This window comes from Ctenopharyngodon idella, chromosome 4 (genome assembly GCF_019924925.1).
Source record: "Ctenopharyngodon idella isolate HZGC_01 chromosome 4, HZGC01, whole genome shotgun sequence".
Lineage (NCBI taxonomy): Eukaryota > Metazoa > Chordata > Actinopteri > Cypriniformes > Xenocyprididae > Ctenopharyngodon > Ctenopharyngodon idella.
The window spans coordinates 23,742,690-23,764,246 of NC_067223.1; the positions used below are offsets into that span (position 1 = coordinate 23,742,690).

Below are 21,557 nucleotides of genomic sequence, written 5' to 3' on the forward strand. Positions count from 1 at the left end.
ACATTTACTTGAATCTTAATACTGCGTGTTGTTTTCTGCAGAGAGATCGGGACGATTCGAAGGGCCCTGGTCAGACAGGGTCTATTCAACATTTTGTATTAAAGCAAGAGTTAAAGGGTTAGTTCAACCAAAAATGAAAATTCTGTCATTTATTACTCTCCCTCATGCCGTTCCACACCCGTAAGACCTTCGTTAATCTTCGGAACGCAAATTAAGATATTTTTATTGAAATCCGATGGCTCCGTGAGGCCTACATAAGGAGCAATGACATTTCCTCTCTCAAGATCCATTAATGTACTAAAAACATATTTAAATAAGTTCATGTGAATACAGTGGTTCAATATTAATATTATAAAGTGACGAGAATATTTTTGGTGCGCCAAAAAAAACTAAATAACGACTTATATAATGATGGCTGATTTCAAAACACTGCTTCAGGAAGCTTCGGAGCATAATGAATCAGCGTGTCGAATCAGCGGTTCGGAGCGCCAAAGTCACGTGATTTCAGCAGTTTGGTGGTTTGACACGCGATCCGAATCATGATTCGACACGCTGATTCATTACGCTCTGAAGCTTTCTGAAGCAGTATTTTGAAATCGGCCATCACTATATAAGTCGTTATTTTTTTTATTTTTTTTTGGCGCACCAAAAATATTCTCGTCACTTTATAATATTAATATTGAACCACTGTACTCACATGAACTGATTTAAATATGTTTTTAGTACCTTTATGGATCTTGAGAGAGGAAATGTCATTGCTCCCTATGTAGGCCTCACGGAGCCATCGGATTTCAACAAAAATATCTCAATTTGCGTTTCGAAGATTAACGAAGGTCTTATGGGTGTGGAACGGCACGAGGGTGAGTAATAAATGACATTATTTTCATTTTTGGGTGAACTAACCCTTTAAGAACTGCCAATTTTATTTATGAGTAAGAGTTAAGGCCAAGTAACACACTGACGAATGTGTCTATCATTGTTTGTGGGCGTCTGTCTTGTGGTATGACTTGGCCTTTAGGCACTTTACTAACCAGAACAATTTTCAGCACAACAGTTTGCTGAACTGCACCAAAGACTTTATATACAGAAAGACGGTGCACTCCTATTACTTATGAATGGGAGAAAGTGCAACGCAATATGGCAGAACAAGTCCCGCCTTCTAAATAAAAGAGCCAATCGCTGATTTTTATTGCTGATTTTGCCCGAAATATCTGCACGGATGCATTGCGAATACGGCCACTGAGTGAACAGACTTTCCTTGAAAGGGACTAGATCTTAACAAAACAACGAGAAGATACGCTCAATGTGGACCAAAAAAAAAAAAAAGCAGATAAAACAACATTAACAAATTAGTTAGTCAACAGAAATAATGTCTCTCAGAACAGTGACTTCATAGACATTGTTATCCTCTTCTTTACATGTAGGACACTGGATAGAAGTTTCCTAACATTGCAGCACACTTAGATATTCAATAAATGAAGTTTTGTCTAAAGTTTAGTCGTTTTGTCTGGTTAAAAGTTTTTACAAAAAGTTCACTCTCAAAGAAAGCAATAGGAATTTAAACAACAAAAAAAAAGTGTACATTTTCATGGTATGAAGACATTCGCAATAGAAATGTTAGCGGGTCATCTATCACATGATCAGCCAAGTATACTGGATTTTTTTTATTTCTGTAACCTCCCGTTATTGGATACTTCATTCATGGTTTGACTCATGGCCAACTGCAAATAACTTATTTCCACAATGCCAACCGTATCTGAATGCTAGTGCTTTTACATTTTGCTACATACACATGACTTACTGTAAGTGCACTCGCAAGTCCAAATGACAAATTGGAATTCATGCAAAGCATGAATGTTGGCAATGCAAACCTTTGTATATAAGACAGTTGAATGCTGCCCGTAGCTCTTGTGCTTGAGAGTCTGTCACCACCAGTGTACTTCTCCTGTTACTGCAGTCAGAGAGCGGGACTTCTTGTTGGTCTTGGGCAGTCGGCACAACTGCTTCATTGTTTTCAAACTCATCCTGCAAGCCACTGCAGTCATCATCTTTATGACTGAAATGAGGACACAAAAGATAACCAACAACACACACACACACACACACACACACACACACACACATATATTCCTCTACCGCACGCATTATGATAGACCTATAGAAAAAAATATTTGACTTTTTCTTTTCTTAGAATGGCTGAACTGGAAGTGCTGTAAAAAAAAAAAAAAAAATTGGAAAAAAAAATTATTTTAAGGTACTTTACGATATGTTGTCATACGGCAACAGCATACAATAGTGGAAATAACTTAGAATAAGTGTAAGTGTGTATAGTTAATATTTTTCCTCAGAAATGTTGTTTGTATTGAATCAATTGGTGCTATTATAAGCTTTAGCAGTAACGATAAACAACGCCTTATACATACTTTCCAACATCTTGTGCTTTTATTCCATTCTTTTTTGCTGAATAATGCTTTATATTCTTTGAATTTCATTATATTTTTCATGAATATTATTTAAATTGCAAATTTATACAGTTAAATACAAATATAATACTGTTCATCATGTATCATAAAACATTGACATAAAACCAAAAACATTGCAGTTCATGAAAATTCAACATTATATATATATAAACTGCCTGGCATCACCTGTCAGTGTTTGGTGGCAGCAGGCAGTCTAATTCTGGCAGTTCACGTGACTCACTGTCGCTGACGTTATCTCGTGGGCATCAACCCAAACAAACCGGTCCCAGCACACCGAGGCCTACACCGGCCACCACGGGCAAAACATCCGCAATCTCTTTCCCTGTCTTTCTCATCTCTGGCCCATTTAATCCTTCCATCCATAAAGAAATGGAAAATAAAGCCTCTCGAACACCAAGCTTGTGTCTCGGGCAAAGCTGCACTCTTCCCGCAAAGGAATGGGCCTTCCTCCAGCATCAGGCCCCTGCAGCAGGCCTTCAACAAGCCACGCCGCAGATTCATTTTTTGGCCAGCTCCCACTCACCACCCCCACTGGCTCAAAACCGTAAGAGCACAGCTCAAATCCTTTTCGTTTTTCTGCCCCTGGTTGAATTTCACTTCGCTTCAGTTGCTAAATCACGAGCATAGTTTATGCTATCTGGATACTCAATTTGGATCGGAAGAAATACATGTTTTAAACTGTTTTCATACAAGCGATTTGCCGTTTCTAAACGCTCTGTTTCCTTACATTTTAAATACATGCGTACAAACTGCTGCTTGGACATTACGTGCAGTCAGATCGCAGAAATTTTAATAAGAACTTATTGTCAGCGATTTATAAACAAAATCGATTAGAAACTTAAAGTTATATAACGTTATGTGTTTCTGCTTTGAAGTAACTTAAAACCCAGCTTCACTATTGTTAAAGAGACGCTACACAGACTGGTAGGACAAATTCATACACACATTCATTCTCACTAATGGATTCAAATAAATTCCACGTCATCTGTATCTGATAAGTAATATAGTGAAGACTCATATAACTTATGAAATCAAATTAAGGTGAGGGTTCCTCCTAGTGATGGGAGAAATGAAGCTTTCGAAACTTTAAATCAATTGAACCAATTGCTTCGCAAAATGATTCACTGTTTCGCTCTAAATTTCACACGCTTGTATGGAAAAACATTTTGCTAACCAATTGCAACTGTTTTATTGAAAGTGTTAGATATTAACACATTATCTAATACCATTATAAATGGTGTCTGTATTATGTGTTATTTTACTAAATTGTTATTAAATTGATCTTGTTTTGTTTGTTTTATGGAGGTTGCCAGCAACATCAGAGCACAGATTTTTTATGAAATTCAGGCTGCTGGCTCCAAAGGCGGATCCAACCCCAACCTATTTACTTTTCCAGTTATTTGTTACGCATAGGAGCTTCGGACTGAGAGCCTTCACCTCCGCTACACTCATCCTTCTGCAGCTTGGAACAGAAAAACGCAATAACGCATAAACGGCACCCTGGTCACCTCCACGCTGGTCCCACAGAAGCATACAACATCGTGGCCAATCTTGATCAGAGAAGCCTATAAGAAACAGGCAAAAGTCCCAATTTAAACCGAGCCCACCGGCGATTCAGCACAACACACTCCATCAGTGAGGTCGATCTCTAAAAACAGTTAGGCTGCTTACTTATTCTGTGCATGCTTCTCATCCCGAAAACGACCAATCTGTGGTATTCCTGCCTGGTGCTTTGCAGAACGGCAGTGAAAAAATGAGAGTTTTTCCTAGACTGCTTTCTGGGTGACACGTTATGGATGAACCCTTCCACCGCGTCTTCACCGTCTTTTCACACTTTAGCTGGACTGGCCATCCCTCCGCTGCTTTTCCATATGGCGTCTTCACCTGGCGCTGCAAATTGGCTGTTTCAAACAAATGACAGCGTATGCGACCACTTGGGCCTATTTATACCTCTGATATGCAAATTAAGCTCAGATTGAGGAGTGGCCTGTCCCCTGCCTCCGAAGCGGGCGTGGCCAACCAGGTGCACTATAACAGTTTCTGATTTAACTAAACACTAAACGAGTCATACAACTTATTTATAAAAAGGTAACCCTACTGCAATAACATAATCCATTTAACAAAGCATAAAACAAATCAGAGACTCTCATTGAATGCAAAATATCATATTTATATTTACTAAAAATTCAAGTAAGCATAGCAACATTATCCTCATCACATCAAAACACACAAAGACAACCAAAATGTAAATAGAATTTAAGGCAGATCATGAATGTCCATAAATTAGCTGCACTGTAGTCAAAGTCTTATCTGAATTCCAAGTTCTCACAATGTCCAGTGTATCCTCCATCCAAATCCCCCAGCCAGTTGTCAATATTAATCCATTTTCATGTTGTACTCAAACCTTAAAGTTCATGGAACAGCTGTACAAAAGGTGATATTTGCCTGATGGATTGAAGAGCAGACTATGTATGTTCAAAGACCATAATCCTCCAGGTAACAGGATTATTAGGATTTATAGGCTTTTGGGTACATTTGGAGATGGCCATTTTCTTAATGATCCTGTTATGGCTATCCAAATGGTAAAGTTCAACAGTTTTTGATAATTATTGACCTAAAAATGAGAGAATTGTACTGTAGTGGTTTTGATGTTTAGTGAAACATCTAGGACCTTAAGGCAAAGTTATAGAGAATGAGGAGATTCAACATGTGCTATGAATATTGTTTATGTGCGATAAGTAGCGCCACCCAGTGGCTGATTTCTTTCATACTTCACACAGACCGCTAGAGTCAAGAATCAAACAGGCCCACCAAGGTTAGTTTTGATCGGCCTTCGTTAACCTGGTCTAACAGGTTCTCAAATTTTATAGGCCAATAGCAGCCATGTTTTTAGAGAGACACAAAGGTCCTCATAGACATTCATGGTGCCTTCGACCAAGACACTGCAAGCAATTTCAAGTCAATCGGACTAACGATTGTGTAGTTATAGCCATTTTCATGTTTTTATTCCTGTTATAGCACCACCAAATGGACAATCGCTTTACCGTCATGGCAACTTGGACAAGGACAGTGCATGCAAATTTTCAAGTCAATCAGACTGTTGTGTAGATGTAGTGGTTTTCATGTTTTTTTCCTATTACAGTGCCACCAAGTGGCCAAATGCTACAATTTTATGTGAAAAAATCTCATTGCAATCAAGAGATATAACCATTTTAGTAAAAGGCAACTGCCTACTTTAAACATTTTGACGTTCTGTTGCGAACCTGAATCACCAATCGAAATTCTTTTGATAACTTTTTGCCATAAGTATTTCTAGATTATGCATGTCAAGTTTTGAACAAATTGCACAAATGGCCTATGAGGAGTTCGAAAAAGTAGACTATTTTTCAAATAATCGTAAATGTTTAATGAACAATTTGATTGACAGCAGTGGTTCTTGAGGCAAAGTTGTTCAGAATGAGTAGATTCAACATATGATATGAATATTGTGTGTATGTGTGATATGTTGCGTGATATATAGGGTCTAAAACAGGGGTGCCTAACCCTGTTCCTGGAGATCTACCTTCCTGCGAGTTCATCTCCAGCCCTGCTCAACACACCTGTCTGTAATTATCAAGTGCTCCTGAAGATCTTAATTAGCTGATTCAGGTGTGTTTTTTCAGGGTTGGAGCTAAACTTTGCAGGTAGGTAGATCTCCAGGAACAGGGTTGGGCACCCCTGGTCTAAAACATGATTGCGCCACCCAGTGGCTGTTTTCTTTCAAACTTCGCACAGGCCCACCGCAGGCCTGCGTTAACCTGGTCTAAGAGGTGCTCAAAATTTATAGGCAGATGGCAGCCATGTTTTTCAAGATACACAAATGTCATCATAAACCATCAAGGCAGCTCAGACAAAGAAAGTGCATGCCAATTTTCAAGTAAATTGGACTAACAGTTGCGTAGTTATAGCTGTTTTTATGGGGTTTTTTTTCTATATTACAGTGCCACCAAGTGGTAAATCTCAGCAATTTTTTGTATGACCACAGAATGAACTCGTACATGAGTTTGACAAGTTTGGTGAAAATATCTCATTTCGTTCAAGAATTATAACCATTTACAGTTTTTTTCAATTGATTTGACACATTTCTCCACATTTGTAATCCTCAGTCTCCCAAAGTTTTAAACAAAGCCGCGGTTGTGCTTTTACACACAAGAGGCGGCTGGGCAACAACAAACCTTTATGAGAAAGGAGAGTCACGACCTGCGTGTCGACGTGATCATGTTCCCTCGAGAACATGAATCACCCACAAACACTGTATCCACATGCTGGGAATGTGAGACAGTGATCGTGGCCGTCAGATTATACCAGGAAACGACCGCATCCAGGAATGCACGGACAGAGAGGCATCTTTAAAAAGACGCTCGCTGCCGTGCTTGCTCTTTTAGGGAAATACTCTTAGCTGAAGCGCCCATGGGTGAATGCTGCCCTGTGTAAACAGCAAGCTGGATGCAAACACCGCCGGAATGCGCCATCACACCTGCAGAGAGATCCCTCGACGAGCTGCAAGCAAAATAGCTGTTTTTGGAGTGTTCTCCTGATAGCAATTAAAATTGCTGTTATTTTATCAGAAATGTACTCTCAGAATTGGAAGAGCAATCGCTGTACAACCGCTCGGCTCCGAAGCAAAAGTATGAATGGAAGTGAGTAGGCTGGTCTTATTTATACCCGGATGCCGGGGGTGTGGTCCGGCATGTAAATCTCACTGGCCAGTGGCTTGTTTTGTACCACTTGGAGGTGATCGGGCTCCGAAGCGAGACCCCAGGGAGACCCTCTGTCCTGAGCACTGTCCTGAGTAAGATATTTTACATAAAAGATGTTTACATATAGTCCACAAACCACAAAAAAAAAAAAAGCTGAATTTATTAAAATAACCCCATTCAAAAGTTTGGGAACCATTGATTCTTAATACTGTGTGTGGTTACCTGGATGATCTACGACTGTTTTTATGTTGTGTGATGGTTGTTCATGAGTCTCTTGTTTATCCTGAGCAGTTAAACTGAGCTCTGTTCTTCAGAAAAATCCTTGTAGATTCTTCAGTTTTCCAGCATATTTTGCATATTTGAACCCTTTCCAGCAGTGACTGTATGATTTTGAGATCCATGATGCTCCAGAAGGAAACACGATGCATTAAGAGTCGGGTGGTGAAAACTTTTTGAATTTGAAGATCGAGGTAAATTGTACTTAATTTGTCTTCCGGGAAACATGTAAATATTTTCTGTTGCTTTCAAAGCGCAGTACTTAAAAAAATCTATATATATTTCAACAAAATAAGAACAATTTGGACATCTTCATCCTGTTCAAAAGTTTCCACCCCCGTCCTGCGTTACTAAATTGGTTTGTTTTGCCTCTTTGTTGCCTTACCTCAGATTTCACGATTTCCCAATACAAAAAAAATTCAGGAAGGCATAGGTGAGACTGATATGGCGAGATGAAGGTCCTTGTTTTAAAAAAAAATGTGTGGGAGTGCGTTCGTGTGCAGTATGCATTTCCAAACTGAGGATGTTTACATCTCATCTCATCTTGAACCTGCTGAAATGTTCCTGTAAATATATTTCCTTTCCAAATGTGCATTTCCCCAGTAACCTGCCACAGTCCAGTGCTTGTTCTAAACGTTGTAGAGGAATTTTTATTGCTTATCATTTATTCTCCTGATTTATAAATGGATGCATTGATACTTGTTTTCTCTCTGTCTTGTGTATCATTTAAAACGGCTTGTTCAGTGGAAAATTACTGCTAATGCTGTTCTCTTTTAAGAAACGCTTCTGAAACTAACAAAGGAAGTGAGGCAAAGGTGCAAATGTGTTTATCTGGACAGCTTGGACTTCAATAGGGCATCTGCTAAGATTTAGACCCCACTCTTTTTTTTTTTCAATTTTTATGATCCTATCCTATAGTAGCGTGTTATGATTGGTTTGGGGTAACAAGGAACAATAAGAGGAGTATATAAGGCAGCCTGCACTGGGTGAGGGTGTTCTTTGAGAACTCTGTATCTGCATTAAACAACCTTCTTGCAAGAATGTTACGGCCTGTGCCTTGTGTGTGTTGTGTGACGTCATGACTCTACTCGTCATTCTGAGAGTTTGATTGTAGGTCCGCCCATGTGCACCTGCATCTATTTGTGTGCGCTTATATGGAGGAAGCTGAAGGAGACTGGGGAGAGGAGACACACTAGCAAAAAAGTTTTTTTTTTTTTCCCTTGCTTCTTTATTTTGTCTCTTTATTTAAGTTGATTTGTTTGTCTTGGGTTAAGTCAGGTATTCATTTATTATTCTTAATTTTGGTTAATTGTTGGTTTTATTTGGGGCATTCATTTGTTTGTTTTTTCGTATGATAGGCTACGTGTTCCCGATTTCTTGTTTCTTGTTAAATAAATATTTAACGACGTATTGGGTTTCACGTGTCCTTCTTTGTGTTACGTTTCCCCTTTTCTGCCTTTAAAGTAGGGGTGCGTAACAAAGAATAAAATCAACAAAGACATTTCCTGAGTGTTTGTTTCATTACATTCTCACCACTGAAAGAATAAAGAACTTTTCCACAACAACCAACAAGTCACTATGAAATTAAAATCAACAATTCTTATTTTTTAAGGAATATTGCAGTATTTATGAATGATTTATCAATGCACATCACATTTAAAATTGCCCCCATAATCTTAAATTAAAATTTTAAGATTTTAACATCGAAATCGAAAACAACATCGAAATTTGTCAGGCTGCTACGGACACAACCTTCAGCGAAAACTCTAGATCTTCGCAATTCAACATGGCAAAGGCTTTTAGATTAGACTGACCTAATATGACATTGATCTGATTAAAGCTCTTGGAGGAGTTTGTTAAAGTATGTGTGGAAATGGCAAAAATTACACAAATTTTGCAGAGAAAATTCAAAATATCTCACTTCCTGTTGGTTTTCAGATTTCGTACCAAGAGACTTTTTTGTAGGGAATGGGCTGTTACATGTGTGTACCGAATTTCATACCTGTACGTGAAACATAGAGCAATGGGCACTTCATTGAAATTTTGTAGGTGACGCTATCGAGCCATTTTGCCACACCTAATTCTGAAACCCATAACAGATGTAAATTTTCACCACTTCTGATGCGTGTGCAAAGTTTCATGAGTTTTTGAGCATGTTTAGGCCCTCAAAAAAGCGATTCATTTGCCAGAAGCGGAAGAATAATAATAAGAAATGGAGCGATTCCAATAGGGTCCTCACACCATCGGTGCTCGGGCCCTAACTACTGTTTCACGTCAAAGGGTCTGATGTCATGTGTTTGTTTTCACACACTGACCGCAAGTTTGTTTGTCACTGGCTTTAAAAAGAAGACGAGTGCTGACTACATCTACAACGAACAAGGAACAAGATCATTTAATGTTTGACGGTTAAAGAGCAGAAATGTCTGATGGTATTTATGAAGATGTGATCAGGACTGAGTCTGAGAGAATGAACACAGACAGAGTGGAGATGACTGGTGGAAATCTATGAGAGTGCAGAATGTGTGAGAGATCATGACTTCAGGACAGAGACAAACACACTCCAACCACTTCAGCGTACAGGTAATCACATTCATTACTTTGATCAAATCATCAGAGTCTGCACATGTTCAGTCATCTAATGTCATTCCTGTGGTGTTCAGAAGTGATTGTGTGAAGATCAGAAGCAGCTACAGTGTGTTTGGTTCAGCTTTGTGTTCTTCTGATGCTATTGTAGGATTTAATAACTAACCATTTGTATATGAGAGAGAAAAAACTGACTAAAATGTTTACTCAGACTGTGTGTTTCAGTTAGGATGGTCAGTCCGTTTCTTCCGATGCCTTTTTTGTCTGAGGCCGTTTCGTCCGATGCCTAATTGTACGAGACCTGACACTGACGTTGTTTTTCCTGAGACTTGAAGCATTTCCATGTAAGGCATGATGCTGTTTTGTCCAATGACTGAAGCCTTTTAGTCTGAGGCATTATGCCTTTTTCATCATATGACTGAGGTCCGAGGATGTCCTAAAATGTACACTGTACCTGAGGCCTTCATAATAATGTTGATGAGAATGCTGCTCTATCTTTGTGTTGGTGTAGAAACAGAGAAACCACAGGCTTGACTTTACAGGCATAGTGCTGTTAGTTACAATCGTTCTGTGGCAAACATATTAAGATGTTTTGAAGATTTTACATTTTTAGTTCTTAAAAGAACACAAAAGCACTATTGAAAGTATCATAAAATATGACCATATGACCTGTGGGTTCATTCCAAGTCTTCTGTAGTCATATGATATCTTTGTGTGAAAGACAAACGGAAATTTAAGTTATTTATTGATCATCTTCTCCTGACCAAAGTGTGTGTGTGCATTTTCACAGGCAATTTAAACAAACATGCAACAGAAGAACACAGATTTCAAGCACAATTAAGATACATTTTCTCATCAATTTTAATTTCACTAGATTAAGTGAAGTGACTTTTCTCTCATGTATAACTGTACTGTGCTAATTTGAACCCGGCTGCTACATCTAACCACACTACCACAATAGTGCCCTTTAGGAAGAGCTTTTTGTTACACAAATTAATTTTCACCAACAGGATGTCACATGCTCTTGGACTGTGATATACTTTTCCACTTATTGGCCTCAACTACTAAAAGTAGAGTCTCAAATAGCAGAGGACTACAGAGTAGAAACACATATAGCCTCCATAATTTCCATGACCAGGTGAACAAAAATACCTCAGCTTGTTTATGGCAATATAAACACTGGACCAAGAGAAACCATACAGGTACATATACGTAAGCAATAAGGTACGAGAGGCTGTGCTATGTATTAATGCAACGTTCATGAAGTAAACTTTCACTAAAAGCCTTCCTTCCGCCGGAAAAATAGTCCCTGACCATGAACAGCAACAGAAGTTATTACGCCATTATTACACCATTCGATGACGGCAAAGACTGTCTTTATGAGTGTGTCAGTCAGTAGTGTGGTAGATTTTCCCCTACGCACCTGACTTAAGTTTACCTGGGTCGTCTCCTAATCGATGCTTTAACAATTTATACTCTAGCGCGTCTCCTAATCGGCCTTGGCTGAGTCGGTCAACGTCTTGACCCTTTTGAACACTATCACTTGGGAATAAGGTCTCTAGTGTTCCCCAACTTGCTGCGCAGCAATAACCAGACAGACTCCAGACTATGCCTTAGAATATGCTTTAATCACAGCCAGAGGACCTCGTATCAATCACAGAGAATCCCACCAGGAAAAGTAATACAACAGTTTATATAGGATAGGAGCATGGTAAAGCATTCTACAATATGATTGGTTCTTCATATGTCAAACCCTCATGTTTCTAGTTAAAGGAAGCAAGATCTGCCCAAATCATGTTTATTAGTTCACTGGTTACTCAATATCATGTGGCTATCAAATTTAGACGGTTGTCTAGCTGTCCCTAAGTTTAATTTCCCCATCCTCTTATATTTGGACATGATTCAGACAGATGCTGATTTAGGCCCAAAGTTTGAGGACATTTAGGTTTCAAAAGCATATAAATGTTATTCCTGCAAGGAAAAAGAAATGTTAATTATGATTAATTAAAAAATTCCATCACAGTAGCTAAGACTTTTACATTGAAAAGACTGAATTGTTGTGAACACGGAACAAGACGCAACTGACAAATGCTTTGACTAGCGCTGTCAGTCACGGGAAAACCCCTTAACTGTTAAAAGGACAAGATAATACATCGAACATTTAAACAGATTTTTTATTATGAACATAGGTGTCACGATCACCAGTGAGAGTACCCGTCATTGCCACCAGAGGGCACTCCACTCTGGACTACACACATCATCTGGACTCCATTTCCCATCTACCCTCATACCTTGGACTGATCACCCTGCACCTGCTACCCATTATACAATCATTCACTCACACATAAAAGACACTTGCACCCACACCTCCATGCGTCTGACATTTCTGAGCGTTTCCCCTGGATTCTGTATAATTGTGTTTGACCTTGGACTGTTACTCATTTCTGATTCTCTGCTGCCTGCCTTGACCCTTGCCTGTTCCTGGATTGTGTATGTTTGCTGCCTGCCCTGATCTCTGTCTGTCACTGTTTCTGCCACTGGCTCATCCTTACTATTATTGTGTCTGTGAACTTAATTTTAATAAAAGCTGCAGATGGATCCTCACTCTGTTAACCCAATCCTTACAATAGGACTGACCTGAAGGAAACTGCTAAATCTGAATGCAGATAATAAACTCGCTCACTCGATCTTTCTTACAACACTCTTCTACGTAACGTTTTATCGTTAATAAAACACAGCTATTGACCAATCGGAATCAAGGACAGGAACTAACCGTTTTATAAAACACAATCATACAATTAGGAATTGAGAAAACATTTATCTTGATGTTTGTCATTTTCAGGAAGTGATTGTGTGAAGATCAGAAGCTCCAGAGCAGCTGCAGTGTGTTTGGTGCTGCTGTGTGTTCTTCTGCTGACTGCAGTCATAGTGCTGTGTGTCACGTTCACTCTAGAGAGACGACAGTTAATATCCAAGAATGAAAACCTTCAAATGAGTCTTGGTAAACTGGGCGAGTTTCTTTTGTCATTTTAGTAGTTGCTACATAGCAGCATATATTCACAGCATGGAAAGAGTCTATAGTACAAAATAAATTCAGTAACATTTCAATTGTCCACTTTACACATTCTACTGACTACAAGTAACTTTACAACTACATGTCAACTAACTCTCATTAGAGTATCAGTAGACTGTCTGCTTCATATTTGCTGACACTTTATTTTGATGCTCACAACAGATATTCCACTGACTACAAGTAACTTTACAGCTACATGTCAGTTTATTCTACTAATCCAGACCCTAACCCTACCCTAACAGTCTACTGATACTCTAATGAGAGTTATCTGACTGCAGTTACAAAGTTATTATAGTTAGTCAATGTCTAAAGTGAACCATCAAAATAAAGTGTAACCATAAATTCAAATGGAAAACCTTTTTACAATGTAAAATGTAAAGAATGAACAAATATTTCCTCTTTTTAGGATAATTATAATAATAAATTTATGGAATTCCTAGATTTGAAGTGTAGGTACAATCCTTATGAATACTATTGAGATTGTGTTCATAGCTGACACTTGTTAAGTGGTGTGTTTGGGTTTAGTGACTTATTTTAAGGGTGTTTTCACACCTAGTTCATTTGAGCCCTCCAAACACTCACAGTTCAGCGTGTAAATGTGAAGAAGCCAAGTGATCTCAAAAGAGATAGTTACCACCCACTAACACTAAAGCTCACAGGTAAATGAGACAAGTTAAAAAGACTAAAAAAGTAAAAAAGTGCTAATAGTTAAACTGGTTGTTTTAGCAGATGGATGGATTTACTATCAATCCAGTCTTTACTTCATTTCCTCTGAGAAGAGGAACTGGGCTGAGAGCAGAAGATACTGTACAGAGAGAGGAGCAGATCTGATCATCATCAACAACAGAGCGGAACAAGTGAGTGAAAGAGTGTGTGTGTGTGTGTGTGTGTGTGTTTAGCTTCTACCTGTAAATGATGAAATGTATTTGTGTTATTATTCTTAGGAATTTGTCAAGAAAAATTATGATAGTTTCTGGATTGGTCTGACTGACAGTGATGTGGAGGGCAGATGGGAATGGGTTGATGGCAGCACACTGACCTCTGAGTGAGAAATCACTGAATTTAACTAATTATTATCTAATAAATGATCATATCTCACAGTCAGTATCATATCACACAGAAAGCAGCACTGAACATCTGATCTGTTCTTTCAGGTTCTGGTGGTCTGGAGAGCCTAATAGTTACAGTGGTGATGAAGACTGTGCTTTGACTTCTTCAACAGGATGGGCTGATTACCAATGTAGTAGAGTATTTAGATGGATCTGTGAGAAGATTATTTTTAAATGACACATTTCAATAAATATGTGAGCATAATGCATTATGAACACACAAGAAACTTATAATGTAATAAAGAAAAATGTAATAACTGCACATAATGTAACAAGTATTACATTACTAATAACTTAAAACATAAAAAACTATTAGTTATCTACAAAAAAAATGAAAAGTATCTATATAGAGAATCATATCACTAAAATTATAGTTTTGTAGAAAATGAATTTTTTTGGACAATCATTTAAATTTTTATTTCTCAAAAATGATTACAAATGTATAATTACATAGTTAGAAAGCAGAAGCTTTATTAATTTAGTGCATAAAACTTAAACCCCCAGTTTTACAGACAAGACTTAAGCTAGTCCTAGACTAAAATGTGAAATGCATGTTTGAGTTGTTTTAACTGAAAGTAACTTGTACTGACAGATCTTAAAATACGTCAGTGTCATTGTTTTATCTCAAGATGTACACCAGTAATGTTTTTTTCTAGTGAACGTTTATAAAAGCTACTTAAATGCCTTAATTAAACTAAGGCTTAATCCTGGCTTAGGCTAAGCCCTGTCTGTGAAACCGGGCCAAAATGTGTTTCTGGGTCAAATCAACTCATGGAGCACATCATAAATTTAGTAAAGTCTTTATGAAATTGTTGAGTTCACAATGCAGCCTAATAAGCCGACTTTTCTTTTAATGTAATAGTTTGATTACTCTTTATTTTAAGATGTCTTAGAGTGAAATTATACATTTAAGTACTGAGTAATATCAATTAACAACATGTACTTACTATATGGTTAGGAACAGAGTTTGTTTTAGGGTAGTTGCATGTATAATTTAATTATGCATAATTTACTGTTATAGTACTGTAAAATAAAGTATTACAGCTAGTTTTACATTAAACTATTATTACAATTGTGCTGAAATGTATTAATATCAAATTTATTACCTTATGAAATTTTATTACATTGCAGTTATTTTATTTGCTTTGGTACTATTTTCACATCTAAGGTGTACATTTTCAAAACTCTTAGTACACAAGTCCAAACTGATCACACTTGTAACACAGCTAGTCATTCTTTCAAAACCTGATCTCATGCTTTCATTCTAGTTGTACATATTTTCCTTCTACATAATCACTGTTTCAAAACACAAGATCGTTGTGATATGTAAAGAGAACATTTGGTTTAATCACAGAAACACAACAGTATGTTCTTCTTTCAGTTTAGTACTTTTAACATTCAGTTAATTCAATAGCAAAATACATGTTTCAAATCACCCTTGATGCTGAAATAATTACAGTTACACAGGATACAGATGCCACATTAAAAAATGCACTTAAATTACATAATTGGCATAAAATCCATAATGTTTGTAATAATATCTATCTATTCAGTGTGTTATCAAAAGGTGTGAAATGGCCATGAGGTTTTGTCTGAGGAGAGAGTTTGCTGCCAATACAGTAAATGTTCTCACTGTACCATATGATTGAATCTATACTGTATTTGACCTTTATAAGGGTGTTACAGTAATGTGGCAGTCTTTCTACCATGGTAATCTGTTTACAGTATCACATAGCATACATACTGTAATGTAAAATGCTGCATTTGATGCTATCTGTCTCTCTTCTTCTTATGTATATCTGATCAATCTGATGTTATAAAGTCATTGACTGTTTCCATGTTTTATGGGGACATTCCATAGATGTAATGTTTTTTTGTTTGTTTGTTTGTTTTTACTGTACAAACTGTATATTTTATCCCCTACCCCTAACATACCCACCACAGAAAACGTTCTGACATTTTAGATTTTCAAAAATGTATAAATTTATAAGCCTTTTTCCTCATGGGGACCAAAAGTATTTAGAATTTACTGGTATCACTGTTCTTTTGGGGACATTTGGTCCCCAGAATGTAGATAAATAAAATCTCGATTTTTTCAGAACGATTGACCGATTCACGATTTCGATTTTTTTTTTTTTTTTTTTCCTGTTTAACTACTCAACTTAAAAACTTAACTACAATATGATTTAAGTAACCTTCTCTTTATTAACAATCTGGTTAAAAAAAGTTCCATTCCAAGTGCACCACACATGAAGTGATCAACATGGTGTAAAAGTAAAACAATTTGTTAAATATCTTTGCAGAAAATATGCCTGAAATATGAAGGCAAATGTTGTACAAACTTATCTTAAACACATCCTATATACTCAGAAATAATATAAAATAAGAAAATGCTAAATATTTCTTAGCCAAAAAGTAATAGCAATAAATAACACCAGTAATAGGCTATTATTAACAGCAAATGCTCTATAAAAACAGAAAACAGCAGCTTTCAGCCCGTTACCATTATGCAAACATGAAATATCAAACAGGTTTACAGGTTTTTGCATTCCATTGCGCTATTTGTACTATTGTTTTTATGTTTGGCGGACATGTTGCACTTGTGTCTCGCATCTTTTGCAGCATCTCACCCATGAAACGGCATTCTAAAAACACGGCGGTCAAGTTAAAAAAAGTTCAACTCACGTTTAATAACTTTGCCTTTTTCCTCATTCCACTGCCTGCGTCTCATTTTTATAACGCGTTAACGCATTACTGAATGAACAGCCGCTTAAGAATAGTGATGTGTTCTATGTTCATAGAGCGTCACATGAGAGCGGTTAATCAGGCGCGCCGGCGCATCATGAGGTCGGATCATTTTCTTCTCCTAATATGGTTATCATTGCTGTATTGTCAACATGTCTAACGTGTATGCTTGTAACATGTAACGCTTGCTAACATTTTTATTCAAAATCACAATTTCTTGATTTAAAAAATAATAAAATCGAGGCAAAACATTAAATTCGAATTAATCGGCCCTACTTATAATGTAAAAGAAAAATTTATTACTTATGATTATCTGTAGATAATCATTCTGTGTCATACTTCACACCTTTTGATAACACACTGAATAGATAGATATTATTACAAACATTATGGATTTTATGCCAATTATGTAATTTAAGTGCATTTTCTAATGTGGCATCTGTATCCTGTGTAACTGTAATTATTTCAGCATCAAGGGTGATTTGAAACATGTATTTTGCTATTAACTGAATGTTAAAAGTACTAAACTGAAAGAAGAACATACTGTTGTGTTTCTGTGATTAAACCAAATGTTCTCTTTACATATCACAACGATCTTGTGTTTTGAAACAATAATTATGTAGAATGAAAATATGTACAACTAGAATGAAAGCATGAGATCAGTTTGGACTTGTGTACTAAGAGTTTTGAAAATGTACACCTTAGATGTGAAAATAGTACCAAAGCAAATAAAAAAACTGTAAAACTGAATTATCACAACACAAACTTTCATGTATTCAAAAATGTCAAATCAAATCAATGAAATCAAAATTCATCATTGATATCAGAAATCAGATATAAAAGTATTACTTTGCTACAATGTGTGATTTGACAGGAATTTCATGTGATTAGTTACTATTTCACTCCTACATCTTCAGAGTATTTTCCCATGTAATTTAGTTATGTCTACATGGCTACAAATTACAGTATTTTTGATCCTTCCAGAAACATCAGTTTTGGAAAGTTTGGCGATAACATTTTGAACAATCAAACAGTGGAAGGTTCCAGGTATAATTATTAAACTTATGTTAATTCAAGCACCTGTGTGACATCATGTGTTGAGCTGGACTTCCTGTACCTTTACACAGGGCTGCATTAACAGTAGACGGGGCTGAAACCCCAGGGCCCGAGCAAGGAGGGGCCCGTGGTTAGGGCTGTCATGATATGATACTGACAAGCCAACCGCTGATGAATCCAAGCAACTGCCACAACCACAGTGTTCACTCAGTATTGATCATCTATCAACTTTCAGAAAGAATATTTTCCAAACAATTGAGATTGACTGATTATTGATATTCTGAAAATGTATATTTTTTTATTACAAATATTAAGGATAATCACAAATGCTTTGTGCATATAATCTAGCAGTACAGTTGAGGTCAAGTTTACATAAACCTTGCAGAATGTTAATAATTTTAACAAAATAATAGGGAAAAAATTGCCTGTTTTTATTTAGTGTTTCCCTGAACAAGCTATTTCACATAACATGTTTACATATAGTCCACATGACACAATAGATGAATTTACACAAAATTAACCCATTCAAAGGTGTACATTTACTTGAATCTTAATACTGTGTTGATTCGAAGGGCCCTGGTCAGACAGGGGATCCATTCAATGTATTTTGCATTAAAGCAAGTTTGAACTGTCAGTTTGAATTATGAGGTCCAACAACACCTGATGAACGTGTCTATCATTGTTTGTCGGCGTCTGTCTGTGATGTGAATTGGCCTTTAGGTGCTTCACTATCCAGAAAGTCCATTTTCGGCACAGATCAGAGCATGTGTGGAACACCACTTTACTGAACTGCACCAAAGACTTTATATACAGAAAGACGGTGCTCACATATTACTTAGAAATGGGAGAAAGTGCAATGCGTAATATGGCAGAATAAATCCTGCCTTCTAAATAAAAGAGCTGATTGGTAAAGTCTACGCATCGCTGCAGCTGCTGTTAAAAGCTCCGGTTTCTGGTGTTTTGAGACTGTTACATACTGCTCCGATACTGAGTGAAGATACAAACAGTGCTTGTATTAGAGGGACAATCCTCTAGGATTAAGGATTATGGGGAATGGAGTCTGTGATAGTGTGGTAGTAGTCCAGGTTGGAGTGCCCTCTGGTGGTAATCTCACTAGTGCTCGTGACAGAGAAGCACTCAGGACTGCACATGCGCATTGTTCTTCGTTCTGCCTGGAAAAGAAGCTTTTTTGTAACACTATTTGAGCATAAAAAAAAACAACATTTATGAGTAATTTCTTGGCTAATTTTAATTTTATTGCTGATTTTGCCAAAAATATTTGCCCCAGAGGCATTGCAAATACGGCCACTGAGTGAACAGACTTTCCTTGAAAGGGACTTTGACTGTATGCAGATGTTACTGTACACTACAACTATACAGTAAACAGCGACTTCTTGTATTTCAAATTTGCTGTTAGATCTTATCAAAATAACAAGATACGCTCAAAATGGACCAAAAAAAGACAGATAAAACAACATTAATGAATTAGTTATTCAACAGAAATAATGTCTCTCAGAACAGTCAATGCATCAGTAAGGCCTCCCGACTTCATAGACATTGTTATCCTCTTCTCCATATTTAGGACACTGGCTAGAAGTTTCCCGCCATTGCTGCACACATACTTTACATCCCACAAGGCTCTGGCAAAAGAGTGCATACATTGGCTGCTAGAAGGGTCCTGTAAAACAAGAGATATTCAAATAAAAGTTTGAATTTGTCTTTAGTCATTTTGTCTGGATTTTTACTAAAAGTTCAGTCTCACAGAAAGAAATAGGAATAGAAAAATTATATTTTCATGGTATAAAAACTTCAGTCACAATAGAAATGTTGATAATAAACCATGTCATCTTATGGAGGCCGACATGAGGATATCGAACAATCAGACAAATATACTGGCTTTTTATTTCTGTAACCTCCAGTTATTGGATACTTCACTCATGGTTTAAATCATGGCAAACTGCAAACAACTTATTTCCACAATGCCAACCGTATCTGAATGCTAGTGCTTTTACATGATGCTGCATACACATGACTTACTGTAAGTGCACTTGCAAAATGACAAATTGGCAAAATGAATTCATGCAAAGCATCAGAGTGTGTACAAAAGTAAGGAGTTGCAAACCTTTGTATATAAGACAGTTGAATGCTGCCCGTAACTTTATGCTTGAGAGTCTGTCACCATCAGTGTGCTTCTCCTGTTACTGCAGTCAGAGAGCGAGACTTCTTGTTGGTCTTGGGAAGTCAGCACAACTGCTTCATTTTGTTCAATCTCATCCTGCAAGCCACTGCTGTCATCATCTTTATGACTGAAATTAAGACACAAAAGATTATCAAGATTACACACACACACACACACATACAGTGCCCTCCACCCTTAGTAAATATGAGCAAAGGCAGCTGTGAAAATAAATCTGCATTTTTTATCCTTTTGATCGTTCATTCAAAAATTTCACAAAATTCTAACCTTTCATTGAAATAAAACAATTGAAAATGGGGGATTATGAAATAAATGTTTTTCTCTAGTTCACGTTGGCCACAATTATTGGCACTCAATTATTGCAATGTCCTTTTCCCAAGAAAACAGCTCTCACTCTTCTTCTATAATGCCTGATGAGTTTGGAGAACACCTGACAAGAGATCAGAGACCATTCCTTCATGCAGAATCTCTACAGATCCTTCAGATTCCCAGCTCCATGTTGGTGTTTCTTCTCTTCAGTTCACTCCACTCATTTCTTTAGGGTTCAGGTCAGGAGACTGGGATGATCATGGCAGAAGCTTCATTTTGTGCTCAGTGACACATTTTTGTGTTGATTTTGATGTTTGTTTTGGATCATTGTCCTGATGGAAGTTCCAACCACGGCCCATTATAAGATTTCTAGCAGAAGCAGTTTTGATATTTATCTGTTAGTATTTGATAGTATCCATGAGACCATGTATCTGAACAAGATGTCCAAGACCTCCAGCATAAAAATAGGCCCACAACATTAAAGATCCAGCAGTATATTTAACCGTGGGCATGGGGTACTTGTTATCCACGTGTGCACCAAACCCATCTGGTGGGTTTGCTGCCAAAAAGCTCTTTTTTCAGTTTCATCTGACTATTGAAGCCGGTCCCGTTTGAAGTTCCAGTGTTGTCTGACAACTGAATATGCTGGAGATTGTTTCTGGATGAGAGCAGAGGATTTTTCTTGAAACCCTCTCGAACAACTTGTGGTGATGTAGGTGCTGTTTGATCATTTTTTTAGGCTTTCTGAGACTTAAGACTCAACTAATCTCTGCAATTCTCCAGCTGTGATCCTTTGGCCACTCAAACTTTTCTCCTCACCGTGCATTAGGACGATTTAGACACATGTCCTCTTCCAGGCAGATTTGTAACATCTTTAGTTGATTGGATCTTATTAATTATTGCCGTGATAGTGGAAATGGGGATTTTCAATGCTTTAGCTTTTTTCTTACAGCCACTTTCTATTTTGTGAAGCTCAACAATCTTTTG

The 21,557-nt window shown here is 37.3% G+C and overlaps 1 protein-coding gene across 1 annotated transcript in view; it reads left to right on the forward strand.

The window, feature by feature from the left end:
- Window positions 1-14,203, forward strand: part of LOC127511454 (C-type lectin domain family 4 member M-like) — a 173,901-nt gene extending 159,698 nt beyond the window's left edge. Inside the window, exons 3-4 of the mRNA XM_051892267.1 lie at window positions 13,884-14,011; window positions 14,099-14,203. Coding sequence (XP_051748227.1) covers window positions 13,884-14,011; window positions 14,099-14,203 — 233 coding nt within the window. The remainder of the gene's footprint in view (window positions 1-13,883; window positions 14,012-14,098) is intronic.
- The last annotated feature ends 7,354 nt before the right edge of the window (window positions 14,204-21,557 follow it).